Source organism: Ostrinia nubilalis, chromosome 18 (assembly GCF_963855985.1).
Source record: "Ostrinia nubilalis chromosome 18, ilOstNubi1.1, whole genome shotgun sequence".
NCBI classification, from domain to species: Eukaryota; Metazoa; Arthropoda; class Insecta; order Lepidoptera; family Crambidae; genus Ostrinia; species Ostrinia nubilalis.
In genome coordinates, this window is record NC_087105.1 from 9,569,121 (window position 1) to 9,588,027 (window position 18,907).

General features: G+C 35.1%; 1 protein-coding gene across 1 annotated transcript in view; it reads left to right on the top strand.

Moving 5' to 3' along the window:
• The first annotated feature begins 368 nt into the window (after positions 1–368).
• Positions 369–18,907, top strand: part of LOC135080706 (hypoxia-inducible factor 1-alpha-like) — a 133,584-nt gene continuing 115,045 nt past the window's right edge. The window contains exon 1 of the mRNA XM_063975421.1: positions 369–661. Within this exon, the coding sequence (XP_063831491.1) occupies positions 630–661 (32 nt within the window). The 5' untranslated portion in view covers positions 369–629. The remainder of the gene's footprint in view (positions 662–18,907) is intronic.

Sequence of the window (18,907 nt, forward strand, 5' to 3'; positions counted from 1 at the left end):
AGTTACAATCGTTAGCAATAGATGTCATTCCAGTGCTTCAGGAATCATTATTTTAGATTATTTTGAGGAAGTAGTAGAGGGTTAAGTGGGAATAATTTAATGCAAAATAACATTTCCAATGGTACCGAATTAAAATTCTGATGAAAAATAAAATTAATATTACGGTAAATAGCAAACAATACGCTTTTGACAGCATTATACAGGAGTGGCGCCCTCTCTGTCCTTCTGTTCGATCTTAGCAGTCTGCTTTTTGATGCAATGTCGAATACAAAAGCGCTATTGGTGCATTGTAAGTTATAAAAATTCAATTGACCAATGAGATCTTTTCCTGATACTTAAAAACAACATAGGAAAACCTACTTGTCAAATAACTTCGACGTCGATCTCGTGTCTCTTTTTTACCTACTGTGCAAGTTCACGAATCCACGATAACAAAGTGTATTTTTATGTGTTAGTGCAATTTAAAATGACATGAATATTTTGTGATTAGTGAGACTTTTTTGTGGTGCATACGTAAACAAATTTAAACTATCCATAGTGGACAGCGATATGATACTCTCCTTGGCAGTGTTCTAAGATTGTGGTCATATCGTCGAGTTTCATAATAGTGTCGTTTGATAAAAACTGTGATGGCTTCGAAACCAGCTAATCAGAAAAGGAGGTAAGTTGATACAATTATTTTGAAGCATTCTGGGACATAACCTATGAACACAAACAGTTACCAATGGAATTTGGGATTTCTTTCATGGATTTTCTAATTTTCCTGTTCGTCGTTGTGATCGTGGTTTCATCGAAGTCCAAACTTTCTCTTTGAATGTGGTGTGGTTTGAATATTTGTTTTTGTTACGTCAAATTATCCAAAATCTAAACACCTTGTCCTATTACTTTATACTGTAATTGAGTCTCTAGTATTTTTCAGGTAAATTATGCATTTTATGGTGGAAAAAATAATTCTTGTAACCTATTCAACTGCAATATTATAGGTGTCATGCAATGAATTTGATAATAGGGAAGAAATAAACATTCAACAAGAGGAATTTTAGGTGCAAAGCAATAGCTGGTATTCTTTTATTTTTCTAAAATCCTTGCATTACTAGTAAACATTTGTGTCATGCTCTGCTGTCAAAATTGGAACTTTTTAAATGAACAATGTTTACAATAAATTCCACTAGCTGATTAGATAGTAGAGATGAATGGGTACCCTCATGTCATGTTGAACTGTTTAAATTATCTTTTAATGGCTTAAGTTACGCAACAGTACAGTAACTTTTTCTGTAATATTATTGGCTTCATTGTTCCATTTCAATCAGTGTCCAAATCAAAATCTTTATTACATACTATCCGTTCGCTGTATGTTTGCCGCTGGCGATATGACGTCACTCGAAGGGAAGCAACTATAACAAAATATATATTTAAAATATTTTTTATTTATTATTATTGATAAAAATTGTGTATTTGCATAAAATAAGACACATTAATTGCGTTTAATCGCGGTTGGGGGAGGGGACGCGCATTCCACGGACCAGCAAACTTATCGTGAAGGGGTAGTATACACTCCCAATAAATATGACTTGCCCTACTAACACTTCAGGAGGACAACATATTGACTGGTGCTGAGAAGAAGTGGTCTTGACTTACTTGAATTAAGGTCCTATGTCCCCTAGATGGGGCAGAGGGCGTCCACAATGCAGTCAGTCACTCAGAGGTGGTGGAAGAAAGAAACTCACCTTTTTCAGCAGCAATGAAAAGTTATAATTATTTTCAAAGCACTATCATTAAAGTTTTTAAAAATAAAATAATGTTAATGATTTTGATACAAACTAGAAAGTTGTTAAGGTTAAAAGTTTTATTGGTAATAAACTGTATACATAGTTAATTCAACGAACAATTAACGAATAAAAAGATAGTTAATTCACAGCATGGTCAGGGTGAAATCGCAAGCAGAATAAAATTTAACCTTTGGAACATATCCAAAGATGCACCTCAACTTCTGATTACTCGCTCTGTTATCAAGTTTATCAAGCCAAAAGTCAGCAATTATATTACTCACGTAGTAAAATATTTACCAATTGAGAATGTTACTAGGTATGCAAAATCACTTGAAACCTTTATTACAGTTAAGCTTTTACATACAAATACATTTGAAAGAAAGAAAGAAAGAAAAACATTTATTTGGTTCCAACTTAAAATATAACACACAGAATCAGATAACAAAAAACAGATACAAGTTAGAACCAAAACTGGCCACCGCTCAGCATGTGTCATGCTCTGGAGCGCTAAATAAAACCCACAACACGACGCTGTTATTCTGCGGTGACCATTTTTGGAGAGAGCTGGGCAAACATGAGACAATACACAAAAACAAACAAAAGAGAAAAAACAAAATAAAAAAAATACAATATTAAAAGAAAGAAAAAAAAAAGTAAATGGATTATGCCCAACATTATCCGTCATGACGCTAACAGGAGGGCGCCACCACAATTTGTTTTTATTTCATTCAAAAATACCAAGTAGGTAGTTATGATTTTATAGGCATTCAAAGTTCGCATAAATATCGAGTCCCGCCGACGGTCACGTGACCCCGCGTGACGTACATTCACAGTGTCCGCTCACTAGACAACGGATTTAAACATACTTAAATTACATTTTTTTTTGTAAATACATATTATACATATTAATTAACACCCAGACCCATCACAGAAATTAAAATTGAACCAAACCCAAACATGATGCGATTGTGTCGTTTTATTGCGAAGTACCTTCCAGCTCCATCATCAGACCCTGATTACTATATAGAATTGAAGTTCTCGTCAATACAAAACGAACGAGCCCATACTCGATGGAGTTAAGTCGTTTTATTATGGAGTTCCAGGAGAACCAAAGTAACCGACATAGCTCGCAGAACTGCTAAAATCAAGTGGCAGTGGGCGGGGCACACAGCTCGTAGAGACGATGGCCGTTGGGGCAGGAAAGTTCTCGAGTGGCGACCACGGGCTGGAAGACGTAGCGTGGGCAGGCCTCCTACTAGGTGGACCGACGATCTGGTAAAGGTCGCGGGAAGAGCCTGGATGCGGGCAGCGCAGGACCGTTCATTGTGGAAAACCTTGGGGGAGGCCTTTGTCCAGCAGTGGACGTCATTTGGCTGAAACGAAACGAATTATGGAGTTCCTATGGCCACCTTCCAGCTCCATCATCAGATCAGCTCCATGTCATCATAATATTGCATGGTCATCCAAATTACATGTGTATGCGAATTTGCAGCTTAATCGGTTGTCCGGAAGTGGGTCTTAATTCAGCTTGCAAGATTCCACCCATACAAATTTGAGCCAGTCACTATATTATGACGTCACGCGCATAAAATGGCGGGCCGACCGCCGCCCGCACCTTTAAAATTCAATATCTTGGAAACTAATTGACGTATCGAAATAATTCTTTCACATGTATTTTTTATTTTTAACAGAGAATACAGAAAGCTAAAAAACAAAATTAGTGAACATTCTTCATTCAATAAAAGGTGGGTCATTTTTAAAGAGTTCAGTTAGATTTAACTTTTACATTGCCGCAGTTTAGGAAAAGCCTTCATTAATTTTTACAAGTAATGTTATTACAAAGAAATAAATTAAGTAATGGAGCTGAATGAGGATGGGATCCTCAGTTTGATATGCAGTTGCTAGGTTTTTGATATTCAGGATACTACAGGATTCAGATGGGTTTGGGATGGGATGGGTAGTGGGAGTGGACCTATTTCTATCTGCCACAACCACACGCGGCCAACATCCACGGGACTTCCTAGCTTCCTACTGGAGAGAACTTACTTCCTAGCAGCATAATGGTACAAAACAAAAAATAATTGACTCCCTAGCCTAGGCTGTGGCCTAGGGAGGGAATCTAGAGAAATTCTTATAATAAAATCTAAGTCGTTTTGTGAAAAGTATCTCTGAATATTCAGGATACATTTGCAATTAATGCAATTATGCATCATCCAGTTTGTTGACTCCAATCAGAACTAAGGAAAACAAACACGGATTCCGGCTTAGGGGATTTTGGAATTTACAGCTTTAATAAATATTCGATTCTGCATAAGTTGTGGTGACGCTCATTCGTTGAACTTAAGATCAAATGTCGTAAATTGCGTAAACGTTTAATGATTTTAGAGAAGTTGTGGGTAAACTACTGGAGCCTGATGGTGTCTTATCTACGACGTGGTCAACGTTTTCGGCAAAACTTATGACTATTCGTAAATGGAAGATCGTGCATCGCCTTATTTGGCGAAAAGTTTGGACTTGTTAATTATTCGACTCAAGAGTAATTAACATCAATCAGTGTTCACAAACTGTTCTTTTTGGAGACTAATACCTGTTTAGTTTTTTATCTTTTAGAACTAACAACTAAGTAACATTTCACAAGTCAGTAGGAATCTATTCTTAAATGTAGATGAACGTCGTTTTTTATTCAACCCTCAATGTCGTCTCTATATCGCCGTAAAGTCCGTAAACATAAATTCTATCTATTTGATTTTTGATGTCTGAAAATGTAATTTTATTTTTATCAATGATGCAACAGGTAGGTAGCAAAGCATTCTGATTTTGATAACGGATGATAAGTTATGACTCAATTTTAAAAGGGCCTGGTATGCAAGATTACTGCTTTTAGTTACCCTTAAATGGTCTCTTATCAGTAAAGGACCCATACAAAATTACAATGTAGGTATGTAGAGGCACATAATACATTGTAGAGGCCATTATCAGACTCGTAGCTGAGGGAGTGTATAGTTTTTAATATTTGAAAAACTAAAGATCCCTGTAGATTTTATTCTTCTTTAAAACTTTCGGGGCCACGCTCTTTCTGAAAGAATTTTTCATTATTATTATTTTTTTACTCTTCTTCACACTGTTCCTTCGTTTGCAATTTTTAAAATATTTTTAGACGACACTTGAGTGTTAATTAGGAAGCCTGCTATTGATTTTAAACTTAAAATAAGACAAATAAAAGCGTTCAAAATCAATATAAAATTCAATAATTAATGGCACTAGTTCATTTATAGAACGTGCGGAAATCACATTTACTTTCCGGATATAAAATGTAACATGAATAATATTGATTGTCTGTAAGGTATTTTATATTAATTATTCATTTCCTTAATTGTTATTTTATGGATGGTCACAGAATACGAGTAAATATGATGAAAAACATCATTTTGAAATTAATTGAGAAGGGGGAATTATAAAACGATCGACTAAAAAATAACTTAGCGACTGATGATGGCATACTGTTTTAATAAATTGAGCGGTATGAATTTGAGTAGGCGAAAAATTAACTTAACTAACGACGAATATTGATTAATAATCAAATGCAGAACGAGCTTACAAAAAGTGGGTTATGTTTAAGGCTTGGTATTTCTGCTAAAGTAGGTATTTCGCGCTGTCAAAATCTGCGCGCGCAATACTTCGCCAAAGACAGCGCGCCAAAGAGCTCTCGCGGCTACACAGTATAGAAATACGCAGTTTAGAAATACGCAGTTGGTTAGGTTAGGTTGACTTCCTTCCGTTCAAGCGTCACACTCACAGCACTTTCTAATACAAATCATAACCAAGTGATACAAATTAAAACAACTTTCAAAAATTTTGGGAATATATTTTAGAATCGAATAAATCTATACTGTAATGATTTTAGAATTTATATTGTATTTTATACGATTATTGGTTACTTTTAAATAGTTATTGCAACAATTTTAGTATTTTAATTGTATTTTAGAAGAACCCGAAAACCCATTATTAAATTAAAATACTTTATTTGATTACTTCCTAGGCATTTTGCAGACATTAGAATGATTTTAGAATTTATTGTGTATTACATCCAATTATTTCATATTTATTATTTAATTTAATTATTTTAGATTTTTATTGTATACATTTTAGTATTTTAAAAATTAAAAAAAACAGCTAATTATGAAATAAGTATTGCATTTGACTAGTTCCGGGGCATGCCGTCGATAAGTCGTTTTGAACCGGTCGACTTTTACTCATGGAAGGGGAAGTTACCTTATCGCTGGCATGCCGCTGGACAGTCAGTTCGATTTGAGCGTTCGAAGCGAGAGGTACTATTAGGTTGACGTCATAATGTCGGAATTGTGTAAAGAAAAATAAAAAATTGTGGTGCTGAAATACAAGTTAAACAACCTACAAGAGTGTTTCATTTCAATACTTATTATAAATCTGTAGAGAGGTCAATTCTGTACATGAAATATATTTTCAAAATAACTATCAGGGGGTGATTAGTGATCGTTAGTGATGCCAAAAATGTAATCAGTAAAATTTTTGTCTGTCTGTCTGTCTGTCTGTCTGTCTGTATGTTCCTTATAGAAACAAAAACTACTCGACGGATTTTAACGAAACTTGGCACAATTATTCTTCATACACCTGGGCAGGTTATAGGATACTTAGGAATTCCCACGGGAACGGGCATTAGCGGGAAAATCCTTTTGTATGAAAAATCTAAACCGCTTAAGTTAGACGCTTGAAATTTGGCAAGCAGGTATCTTAGTAAACTTGAAGCTTAGTTATAACAGAATATTGCAAAATTCCTACGGGAACGGGAATTAGCGAGAAAAAACATTTGTATGAAAAAATCTAAGCCACGTAAGATAGACGCTTGAAATTTGGTATGCAGGTACCTTAGTAAATTTAAAGCTTAGTTACAACAGGATATTGCAAAATTCTCACGGGAACGGGAGTTAGCGGGAAAAAACATTTGTATGAAAAAATTTAAACCGCGTAAGTTAGACGCTTAAAATTTGGCATGCAGGTACCTTAGTAAACTTAAAGCTTAGTTACAACAGGATATCGCAAAATTCCCACGGGAACTGGAATTAGCGGGAAAAAACATTTGTATGAAAAAATCTAAGCCGCGTAAGATAGATGAAGGGGGTAAAACGGGATCCACGCGTACGAAGTCGCGGGCGGCCGCTAGTATAGAATATAACTGCCAAAGTAAACACGGTTCAAAGAGGCGTGGCGTCACCCGACCTTCCGGAAGTTCCGCGCCGGCTAAAAGAATTTCAAGATTACGTCACCCGACCTATCGGTAGATCCTCGGGAGCTTGAGCGATTGGAAAACCATTTTATGATCAGTTACTCGTAGTAGCGATTATTTAGAGCTTGGATAATAAATTATAGTTGTTGCAATTCACAAAGCTTTGCATGTGGTTAATTACATTAATCAGTACACGCATCAATTTTGTTCAGTCTTATTGTTTATTAATAAATAAAAATATCATACTAAAATTGCATACATATTTGTTTGTATTGGTCTGGGTGTTTTCTTTCCATAATTTATGTATTATAACGTATGTACGGGGCTCTGTATCGAAAATCACTATGAGCAATGAGCATCAGGGTATTTCTCATCGCCACGGTTCTCATCGTCCCTTCGTGGCAAATTTTATTTCTAACTTATTTCAACTTTTTGTAAACAAAAATTGTAGCGCTTGATGTGAAGACTGTATTCTCAGTAAATCAGTCAAATAGTGAGTCTCGTTTGGAAGCTTTAACGTTTTGAATTTTTTGATGCCACGAAAGTGATTCTGTACTTCACAGCAATAATTTTTTCAAACTTTATTACTGTAAATGACTCTTAAGTGTTTATAAAACATATATTTTGTCTTATTTTCATAGATAAATAGCAATAACATAATATAAATAGGTACCTACTTAAATACAAGATAAAATTTTACCGATTACGTCACCTACTATGTTACAAGATTCTACGCAATTGGTTTTAAGGGTGACACTGGTAGCATTCTGAAATGCTAAAGAAGCAAAAAACGGATTATCAGTACCTCAATAAAAAAGAGCTCTAACTGATTATCAGTCCCTCAACAAAAATATTTTTTTTATTTAGGCCAGAGGGCCTCGTATTTTTGTTGTACAACTTTTAACTCAAACTTCAGATTAAATTTATCTTACAAACAGATACACAGTCACATATACAGACATACATACAGTCATACATACAGACAGATAACAAAAATACGAGACCCTTATTTATTTATTGATGTACTGATCTCTACTTACCACATATAATTTATTAGTTATTATAAAAACAAATATTATATTATTATTATAAATATTGTAAAAACATAAACACCAGTCACTATATTTTAAAATAGCGGCCGCCCGCGACTTCGTACGCGTGGACCTCGTTTTACTCCATTAGGGGTGGAGTTTCGTAAAATCCGCTCTTATCATCTATAGCGCATACATTTAAAATTTCAACTCTCTTACTTTAAACACATAGGACTTTCATAATATAAACTTCCAACCCTCCTTTTATCTCCTTAGCCCCCGTAGTTGATTTCTAATGATACATTTTCAGTATATGTACCACCACCACCACCACAATTTCAGCCATAGGACGTCCACTGCTGAACATAGGCCTCCCCCAATGCTTTCCATGTTGATCGATTGGAAGCGGCCTGCGTCCAGCGCTTCCCTGCTACCTTTACGATGTCGTCGGTCCACCTTGTAGGTGGAAGTCCCACGCTACGTTTTCCGGTACGCGGCCTCCATTCCAGAACCATTCTGCCCCATCGGCCATCAGTTCTGCGTATTATGTGCCCTGCCCATTGCCACTTTAGCTTGCTAATCCGTCGGGCTATGTCAGCGACTTTGGTTCGTTTACGGATCTCCTCATTTCTGATTCGATCTCGCAAAGAAACACCAAGCATAGCCCTCTCCATAGCACGCTGTGCAGCTGAGCTTCTGTATAAGGCCTATAGTGAGAGGCCACGTTTCCGAGCCATAAGTTATCACTGGGAATACACATTGGTTTACACTCTAGTCTTCAGGCATTGAGGTATTTTGGACGAAAAGATGTTGCGTAGTTTCCCGAACGCTGCCCAGCCGAGTTGGATTCGACGATTGACCTCCTTCTCGAAATTGGACCTACCTAGCTGGATCGTTTGTCCGAGGTAGACATACCTACTTGTCGACAATCTCGAGAATTGAGCTCCCAACTGAAACTGGGTAGGGCCCAACATGGACATTCGGCATAAGCTTCGTTTTGTCCATGTTCATCCTCAGGCCTACCTGTTGGGAAAATCGATTAAGGTCTTCGAGCATTGTGCCAAGATCTTCCAACGATTCTGCCATGACCACAATATCGTCGGCAAACCGATGTGTACACAGTACCACAGTGTACCGAACAGTATATGTACACCTCCACAATATCTAGAGATCATAGTGAGCATACACTTTAACTTTCAAGTCTCTTACTTTAAAAACCGAGGACTGCAATACAAACTTCTAACCCCCTTTTTAACTCCCATAAGGGTTGAATTTTGCAAAATTTCGTCTTAGTGACTACCTACGTTCTAAAAGGAGGTGTATTCCACTTTGATCACCTGGCTTTGATTAGCCAGGTGATCAAAGTGGACTTACAGCGACAATTTAGTGTCCTTTGAATTTATTCTGTGCCTTTGATTACCCACGGATACGATGACCTGGGTGAGCCAAGTGGACTCTAGTTAAATTATTATTTTAGTGTACTTTGATCATCTACAAACAAATCACACCTCCTCTGAATAGTCACATGTCCAATTGTTGTACTACATATTTTGTTTTGTAACATTTTTGATATTTTCTAAAAACCGCAATAAACAAATTGGACATGTATGTGACAATTCAGAGGTATGATTTATTTATGGTGATCAAAGAACACTAAAAATATAATTTAACTGGAGTCCACTTTGATCATCTTGGTGATCAAAGCCAGGTGGAATAGACCATTAACCTCTGAGAACTCTTTTAAGACTTGTAGTTTCTGAGACTTCGTGATGAGTGAGTGAGTCACTTAGTCATTCGATGACCTTTCTTTCTACTAAAATTATACGTACCTATAGTAATTATCATTAAAATCAAATAAGTAAGTACCTACCAACCTAAGTAATTAAAATAAAGACCCTACCAAAAAATTAACAAATTACATACAGAAAATAAAAACGAAGTAGGTAATTCTTATCCTATTTAACTACAATCGCCCACGCGCCCATCCCATTTGTCCGCCGCTGAACCGTACCCTAATATTCATCTCGATAGATGGCGGCACATAGTAAGAATTTGCAAGGAAGTTTGTAAAAAGTCACTAATTAACACTTTGATTTGCTCGTTTAAACACAGTGAATGATTCAAATAGGTACATACAGTGAATGGTTCAATTACATAAAATATCTTTATTTATTAAATTTTCAATATTATTTACGAACAGCGCTATTCATAGTACATGTAATATTTAGTTACTAATTTACTAATGATGTCGATAGATGGCGTTTGACAGCTTTGCCTTTATGAATATTTACGTACCTCAAAAATTTTTGTCAGGCGCAAGAAGATTTTAACCAATGACGATAGATGGCGCTATTCCACGTCTTATGAAAATCCCAAATATTTTACGGGACCCTATTTTTTTCCAAAATAAAATTTAGCCTATGTTACTCGTGAGTTATGTAGCTTTCGAATGGTGAAAGAATTTTTAAAATCGGTCCAGTAGTTTTTGAGCCTATCCATTACAACTAAACAAACAAACAAACAAACAAACAAACAAACAAAGTTTTCCTCTTTATAATATTAGTGTAGATAAACCAAAGCAAGAAATCACTTTCGTGGCCTAAAGTCACCTTCGTGTATAAAACACCACGAAGGTGATGCCACGAAGGTGACGAAATTTTTAGTTTTTTATGAATTATCCTTAAATTTGAATTTAACGGTTCAAGTCGAATACTACACAAATAAGTCTAACATGTTAAGTTTTCAATGGCAAAGTTTCAATTAAATTGTTTAAATTTTAGAGGTAGAAAATATTGTTCAAGCAAGCGACGGTATGTCTATGGATAATCACAAAAAGTTACGTATTTTTTTCGCGGAGCGACGATCGACCTATCTAACCTCCCCAATGGTCGAAGCGCGACTGACGCTAACCGAATAGAACGCTGTGATTGGTTGCTGGTGTTCGGTTTAACGACAATCTTGTATTATTACTCAAAATTTTAGGTACCTAAAATCGTGTGACCAACGTATTTCGCTTTCTCAATTCAAAATAATTATAAGAAGATATTTTTTTGACTATTGTGTGGAAAGTATATTTAATTACGATGATTTTAGTATATGCTACACACAAATTGAATGAAAATTGTGAATGCAGTAACCAAATGTTTCATTGCAACCAAAGGTGTGACACGATGAGAACGCGAAAAATGACCCCGTTTTTTATCGTTTCATGTGATTTTTTCGTATTATTTTTGCTTCTATTATGATAAAATTTATTTTGTACTAGCTTTCCGCCCGCGGCTTCGCCCGCGTGGAATTTTGTCTGTCACAGAAAAACTTTATCGCGCGCGTCCCTGTTTCAAAAACCGGGATAAAAACTATCCTAAGTTCTTTCCCGGGACTCAAACTATCTCTATGCCAAATTTCATCAAAATCGGTTGCGAGGTTTAAGCGGGAAAGCGTAACAGACAGACAGACAGACAGAGTTACTTTCGCATTTATAATATTAGTTGGGATGTAGCTAAATAGATATTTTATCATCTGATTTCAAAGTTATTGTTCTAACTTATACCGTTTAAGCCACGATAGCCGAACGGTGAAGGGGTCGGACTGGCCGACTCGTGATCCGGGGAACGCGGGTTCGGTCCCCGCCGCCGCTCGACTATTGTGGTGAGCTCACTCGTGATACAAGCGCATATTTAGCTTAGTACGAGGGGCTAACGGGACTAGTAGTATTTTGTATAATAACAAATTACTAATAATCTTTTTAAAAAAAAAAAAAAACTACTATTGTGTGACCATCAAATTTGAGTGTAAATGAGAAGTACCCATCACACACTGTTACCTGGAGTGCATTACCGCAGCAAAATTTTTATAAATGTTGTGCTTTAGAGAGTCGAGAGTATAGCAGATAACACCGGTCAACAAAAAAAAATATTTTTTTTGCGCATCGATTTTACTTATTAGATTCTGATTATATAAGCAAATTTATATAAAAAAGTGCGATAACAAATCGAAAATATTTGCTTTTTAAAGAGTTATAGCGATTTGAATTTTCCATCTTCATAGTAGAATGTCTCTAAAGAAGCACGTCACATTCTCATTGGGATATATTTATAGATAATTATGGGGGCTTATTCGCAAGAACAAGGGGCATGCTTTCATCAAAATATAGTGGGATTTGAGAGACGAAGTTACCAAGGCCAGTAAACTGAAAGCATGATAGGGTTAGATTTTTATGAGAAAAATCTTCTATGGAACATGACAGCAAATTAGAATTTTTCATTTTTAATCAATATTTGGACTCTATTTAAAATTTTCTCTTGTGAGAATGAATCTTAAATGGATGTTTGGTATGTTTTAATAATTAGAAAGAATGAAAGAAAGAAAGAAAAAAAAATATTTGGCAACAAATGAAATCATCTCTATGTTCATGTTTCATACATTCATTGATATGATTTTTTCTATTTTTTACACATAAAAGCAAATTCAGAACAATTTTTTGTTGTTATTCTTATTTCTAGGTATTAAAGCAATAAAAATAAGCTATGCATAACCCGTGCGCAAAAATGCTGTAGACAGTTGTAATTAGTCCATCGTGAGCAGAAATTTGTCCACTAATAGCAAAATTCGTTCAAATTATAGTTTTAAAGTTATTGGCTAGAAGATTCTTTTATCTTGCAGCTTAGACCTTTAGCTACAGACCTTAGACAGTATTTTTGAAACATTCTTACGCATGGTGGAGGAAGGGACGCTCTAGAGCAGTGGTTCTTAACCGGTGGTCCGCGGACCACTGGTGGTCCCTGGAGGCATTCCAAGTGGTCCACAATGTGCACTTGCACACCTTGGTCAAAACCACTTTTAACTGATTTTTGCAGTCAAACTGGTTTTGACCGATTATGAGGTGGTCCCTGACAAGACAGAAATTTGGTAAAATGGTCCCTCATGACTTAAAGGTTAAGAACCACTGCTCTAGAGACTCAAAACTACAAGGATACACATGAACTCCAGTTTTAAATCCGTTGATATCTGCTGCATCTGCCATGTTTTTGGCTATAAGATTCTTCTATCTTACGGCTTAGACCTTTAGCTACAGACCTTAGACAGTATTTTTGTGAAAATTCTTACGCATGGTGGAGGAAGGGACGCTCTAGACACTCAAGTCTACCAGGAGTCACATGAACTCCAGTTTTAAATCCGTTGACATCTGCTGCATCTGCCATCTTTTTGGCTAGAAGATTCTTCTATCTTGCAGCTTAGACCTTTAGCTACAGACCTTAGACAGTATTTTTGAAACATTCTTACGCATGGTGGAGGAAGGGACGCTCTAGAGACTCAAGTCTACAAGGAGTCATATGAACTCCAGTTTTAAATCCGTTGACATCTGCTGCATCTGCCATCTTTTTGGCTAGAAGATTCTTCTATCTTACAGCTTAGACCTTTAGCTACAGACCTTAGACAGTATTTTTTATTATTTATTTGCGTCAGTGTGCTCTTCTAAAGAGTATAAGACGATTGTATGTAGGTACCTACTATTAAAATGTAATTTTAACTCATTGGTTTTGTCTCATATTTGAGGAATGTACTATGTATCATGAGTAGAGTCTTCGTTTAAAAGGATGCGAACGATTTAAATTTCAATAGGTAGACAAAATTGATAATTCTTAATTATCAAAAATTTAAGCTTTCTCCAGTAACACTGATATTATTATACTGTGACTCATCAAAGTCATCATTGTCAAAAATATTGACAAATCGCGAACTGTCACGGCCAAAAAACTGACACGCGTCCGTCCTCCGTAAGCGCCACCGCGCGACTGATTGAGATTGTCCAAGCCGTCATGGACGATTTTTTCCACATTTTTTAACATTGTAACTAAATAAGACGCAATATAAAAATTTCATCCGTTAAAAGCCCTCAAGTTATTTCTGAACTTTAGTTTAGTAAAAGATTTAGAACCTCAAATCGCTTATTTTAAAAATAAAACCATAAATAGAAAACGAATAGAGGTAACTTTGGGAATATATTCTATCGAGTCAACTTCATCAAATCGTGTTTCCATCCGTTAATAGCCCTATAAAATATCCTCAACTATGCCCAATAAAAATCTTAGCCTTTAATTTGACTGTTTAGTACCTCAAAAATGAAAAATGAAAACCTCATTTTCGCCATTTTCTCTGCTACCCGGCCTTAAGGCGATAGGTGAGGCAAAACTGCAAAATAGACCTCTCTTTGAATCCCTACTCCTCCTAAATGGATGATCCAAACAAGAAAAAAAAATATGTGTGAGATGTATAATATCTTAAACTAAAAAATTGTTGTTCGTTTTTTTTGTTACAACTATTAGTTTTGACAGAAAAAATTCTTAACTTTCTTCTAATTTCACCAAAGAAATTTCCTACTCCTCCTAAACGGCTGAAGCGATTTTAATGATTCTTTCACCAAATGATAGAAAATTTAATTATCTAAAAAACTGTTGTTCATTTTTTTTGAAAAATAATGTATTACGTGTCATACATTCAAAATACCCTGTAATTTCCACACGCGGGCCGCGCGAATGCGGGAGCTCAGTCTTTCACTAGCGTTCGCACGGGGAGGCTGTGTCGCACATCGGCACGCTCCGCTTCTTTGTTTTTCTATAAAGAATTTATAGCGCAGATGGTACACTCGGTACTCATAGTAGTTCGGCGGCTGAATGAAAGTGATCTAAGTACTTACTACGTCATTTGAAATATGTATAGGTATTATAAAATGTTTAAGATAATTTAAATACATAGGTATACAAGATGCTGATTATCTATTTTTTCTAGATTTATTTGTCTGATTATTTATTTATTCTAAATTTATGATTGGATAGCTAATTACGAGCAGCCAAAGTTTAACAAAAGTATAAAACACGATAAAAAACTTTAAATTGATTAAAAAAATGAAATGTGTGTTAGTAGATTGTTTTTAAGATCATTAAAAACATCTAATTATCTCTTCTTTTCAACGATAATAACTAAATATCACTTGTAGTAATTAGATATTGGATTTCGACAAAAATTCAAAGTTTAGTGATGAAAATGTGAAAATAATACAAAAAATTATCCATCAAAAGTTTCTTCAAACATCTCCATCTTTTCTGATATACTGTTTTTCATAGCTTTTTTATATGATTTATTTCAAAATCAAATCAAAAATAATAACCGCATAGAAAAAGAAGTCTGTTTTTGTATGTGGCTTGATTTTCTTGTGATCTCGGCTGCCTATGATGCAGCCGTGATCACAAGCAGACTGGCAGCTGGCGGAATTTGTCCGTTCGGGTGGGCTTAAATATTTTAAACTACCCTCATATTGTCAAAATGTTACATTGTAGTGGCGTTACCTCGACACACAGTATTCGTATTCGTACTTGACATGTAACTCATATAAAAATGTCGCTCAATCCGTGTTTATTTATTTTAGTTGAAATGGAACGCAAAAATCTAAAATCTTATTTTTCTCTCAATTTTACCAAAAAATAATAACGGAGAAAGTTAAGTCTTAAATTGTATTCGATGATCAAAAATATTTTATTCAATGTTGACCGATATTTGACCAATATTTTGAATACCTGCACAGACAGACATTTACATTTAGGTATGTACTCGTACACACACTTAAAAACTGTTTAGAAGCTCACTTAGACACACGAATATCGTCAGCCTAACTTTCAAACTGCTTAGGTATGTCCCTTTTTGCAAACTTTACAGTAGGAAATAACTGTTTATTTTTCATAGTTATGGTACTAATTAAAGTATAATGATGTCTAATTGAAATATAATCATTTATTTCAATTTTGTTTCAGTTTGAAAATATGCTGACGATAATTATTATTATTCTGTATAATGATTTATTTTCTTTTTTTAAATTCTGTTTTGAAACACAAAATAAGCATCGCAATTTTTTTCGATCTGCGTAAATTAAAATCGAGTTAACATTCCCGTAGGCAGTTATGTTAGAATTGGCAGCGCTTCGCATCTGTATACTGAGCGCACTTTGGTATCGGGCAGAAGCGCGGGCGCGCGGCGGGAGGCGCGTTGTCTCGCTCTAATGCTCAAGGTCGTTCGGCCATGTAATCGCCTTAATCCATTTTAGATGTTAAAATTCTGTCCGTGCGATTACATTACTAAGTGAGCGACTAGAAATACAAAGAGGGCAACTTCAATATTTAAGATAGATTCGATTTTTTCCAATTTTATTTCCAACGAACAACTAAAAAGTTCACTTCCAGCAAAGTTTTGTAAGCTGCATTATGAGCTGAGTCCTGGTTACTTGAATCAGGCCTGTTCATCTCCGCGAGTTTACATCGAAAACAAAACACGCACGATTGCCCCCTACAAGAGTACTATTCGACAAGGCCTCACATACGAGCGAACATTGACTCACGCACGCGTATTCTTGTGTATGATGGAAAAAAATAAAGAAAATGGTGTACTAAATACCACAGTATATATATGAGCTAAAGCAGTACGGAAACTTAGCCCTTTCGGCGAGTTAAATACCTACACTTCGACTGAGTGTTAGGGTTGGCACTCTTAATCTTTATAATATGAATAGGGTTCTTACTTACTTATTTATTAAAACGTTTATTTAGGTTTTTTAATTATCAAATACCTAATGGAATAAATTAATTGACTAAGTAGTTAACAAAAAAATAAAACGTTAATTAGGTTCTATAATGATCGAATACATAATCGAATAAATTGATTAAGTACTATTAGAGGCCGTTAGAAGATCTATTCTCATAAATAAAATACCTGATACTTACTTTCACATAGTACCTATTGCCTCATTTTAAATACAGTTCATCACTTAGTACAAAAGCGTGGTGCGGAGCAAATTAGTTACTTTATCAAATAGAACACATAAATTGTTAAAAAGCATAATTACGTAATTTAAAAAGAACTATTACAAATCAGATGTAAGCACTTTATTTAAAAAGTAATATTTAATCATTTTTACAATTCAGAATTATTACGAAGTTTAAAAATAAAAGTTCTGGTTTTGAAGATGCCGAGTTCAAGCAGCCGTATACTACGCAATACACTCGTGGCATGTTTTTAAAATTACAGCGGACAGTGCATGCAATAAAATTATTATTAAAAACTCAACGCGCGCGACACTCGCGACGGATGGACTGCGAGGTTCGCTTAGAGCTCGTGTAAAGCGTGCGTCTGTGTGCGTGAGTCTGATTTCGAGCGTTTGTATGAAGCTTCTGTACTGTTTTGATTTATCTACTGTGTAAATACTGTGCAGTATTTAACTGCCTAAATAATAATAAAAACACAGAATGTACTTTTTTAAGTTGCCTCAAGACACTGAGAGGTAAATAAGTAGTTAATATTATTCATGATAATTCATGCTAAATCATGTATTTCCTCCGCCATTTTCTGCAGATTGGCACCTCACGTCACATCATTTTACCGAAGTCAGCCCTATAGCTTCGGCGCAGTACCGATCACTGACGTTTGTCAACAAAACTTCTGACAAACTTGCTTGACTCTTGAGACAAGCTAAATTACACCATATTGTTAATGACATTGAGCATACATTTTTTTAAATACCTTCGCGAAGTAAAACTTCTGTACGTAGTACTTATTATTATTCTGTGCTTGAATAAAGAATCATTTATTATTATTATATTATTATTATTAATGATTATTGGTTACTGATATTCTATGTGAGGTCTTATGTTCTTTATTTTGATATGTTTTCTAATGAAGTAACTTCATAAGAGAATTCCTCTGTCGCGATTTCTGTCTGTTGCTACCTATATGGTAGCCCAATAGTCATTAGAATCCTCTACGTTACCTGAGGCATCTAATATTGAGCTTGGACAATGGTATATGGATACGTTTTGGATCTAGCAATTCGGCTGAAATTAACAACACTACCACTAGAAGCAAAAATGATTCCCATTGGACAAAAAAGAAAACAAGGTCGGCCTGCTAAGTCCAAGCCAGCACTTATTATTTGCCAATGACGATGAGTATAATAGTAGGGCTCCTTATGCCTATCAATGTTCCATACAATTAATGATATTACTTTTTGTAGTTGACTGAAGTGACTTATTTTGTTTTGTTATTTCGATATAATATGTAAATTCATATTATTATTACTTGTTTCATTTCATTACCTACCCTTAAATTTTAATAATTACTTGGCTAATATAGCTAATAGTGTTTCTTCAAATATCATTTTTAATGTGAGCTCATAATACTTTGTTCATTGTAGTATTTTTCAGTGGTTTTTGTATTTGAAACACTTCATTTAAGATAAAATGCCGCTCAGTATAAAAAAACATTTGCCAAATATCGAAAATAATGCAGGACGTAACGTTGGCGCTCAAACAAATATTAGGTCGCTCAAATATTAAGAAGCATCTCATTGTGTATTTTAAGTACCTCAAATTAATGTTTGTTAGTTGCTGTTCTGTTGATTTCTCATCTTTCGCAGTCAGTCGCTCACTTAGTAATACTATAACCTAAATTAATTATTTTTGACACTTAAAACTTTAATTTACAGTCACTCGTTTTAATACTACCCATTGAGAAGTTATCTATTCGAGGGGTAAACGAAGTACCTATGTGCTTAGTTTCTTTTGTTTATTTTACCTGTTAAAGACTTTTACCACTGACGCAAAATTTTTACGTTTTAAACGACTTGTATGTACCTATTTTGTTTTGAATAGGTAACTGTTGAACCAAGTTATTCAACCTTGAACCTTTCGTGGTGTTTTCCTTTGTAAACATAAGCCGAACATTATAGAAAGAATATTAACTCTCACCTAACTTATAAACTGAGAAAACTTATAGTTATTTTAGTCGCTAACTTCCCAAAA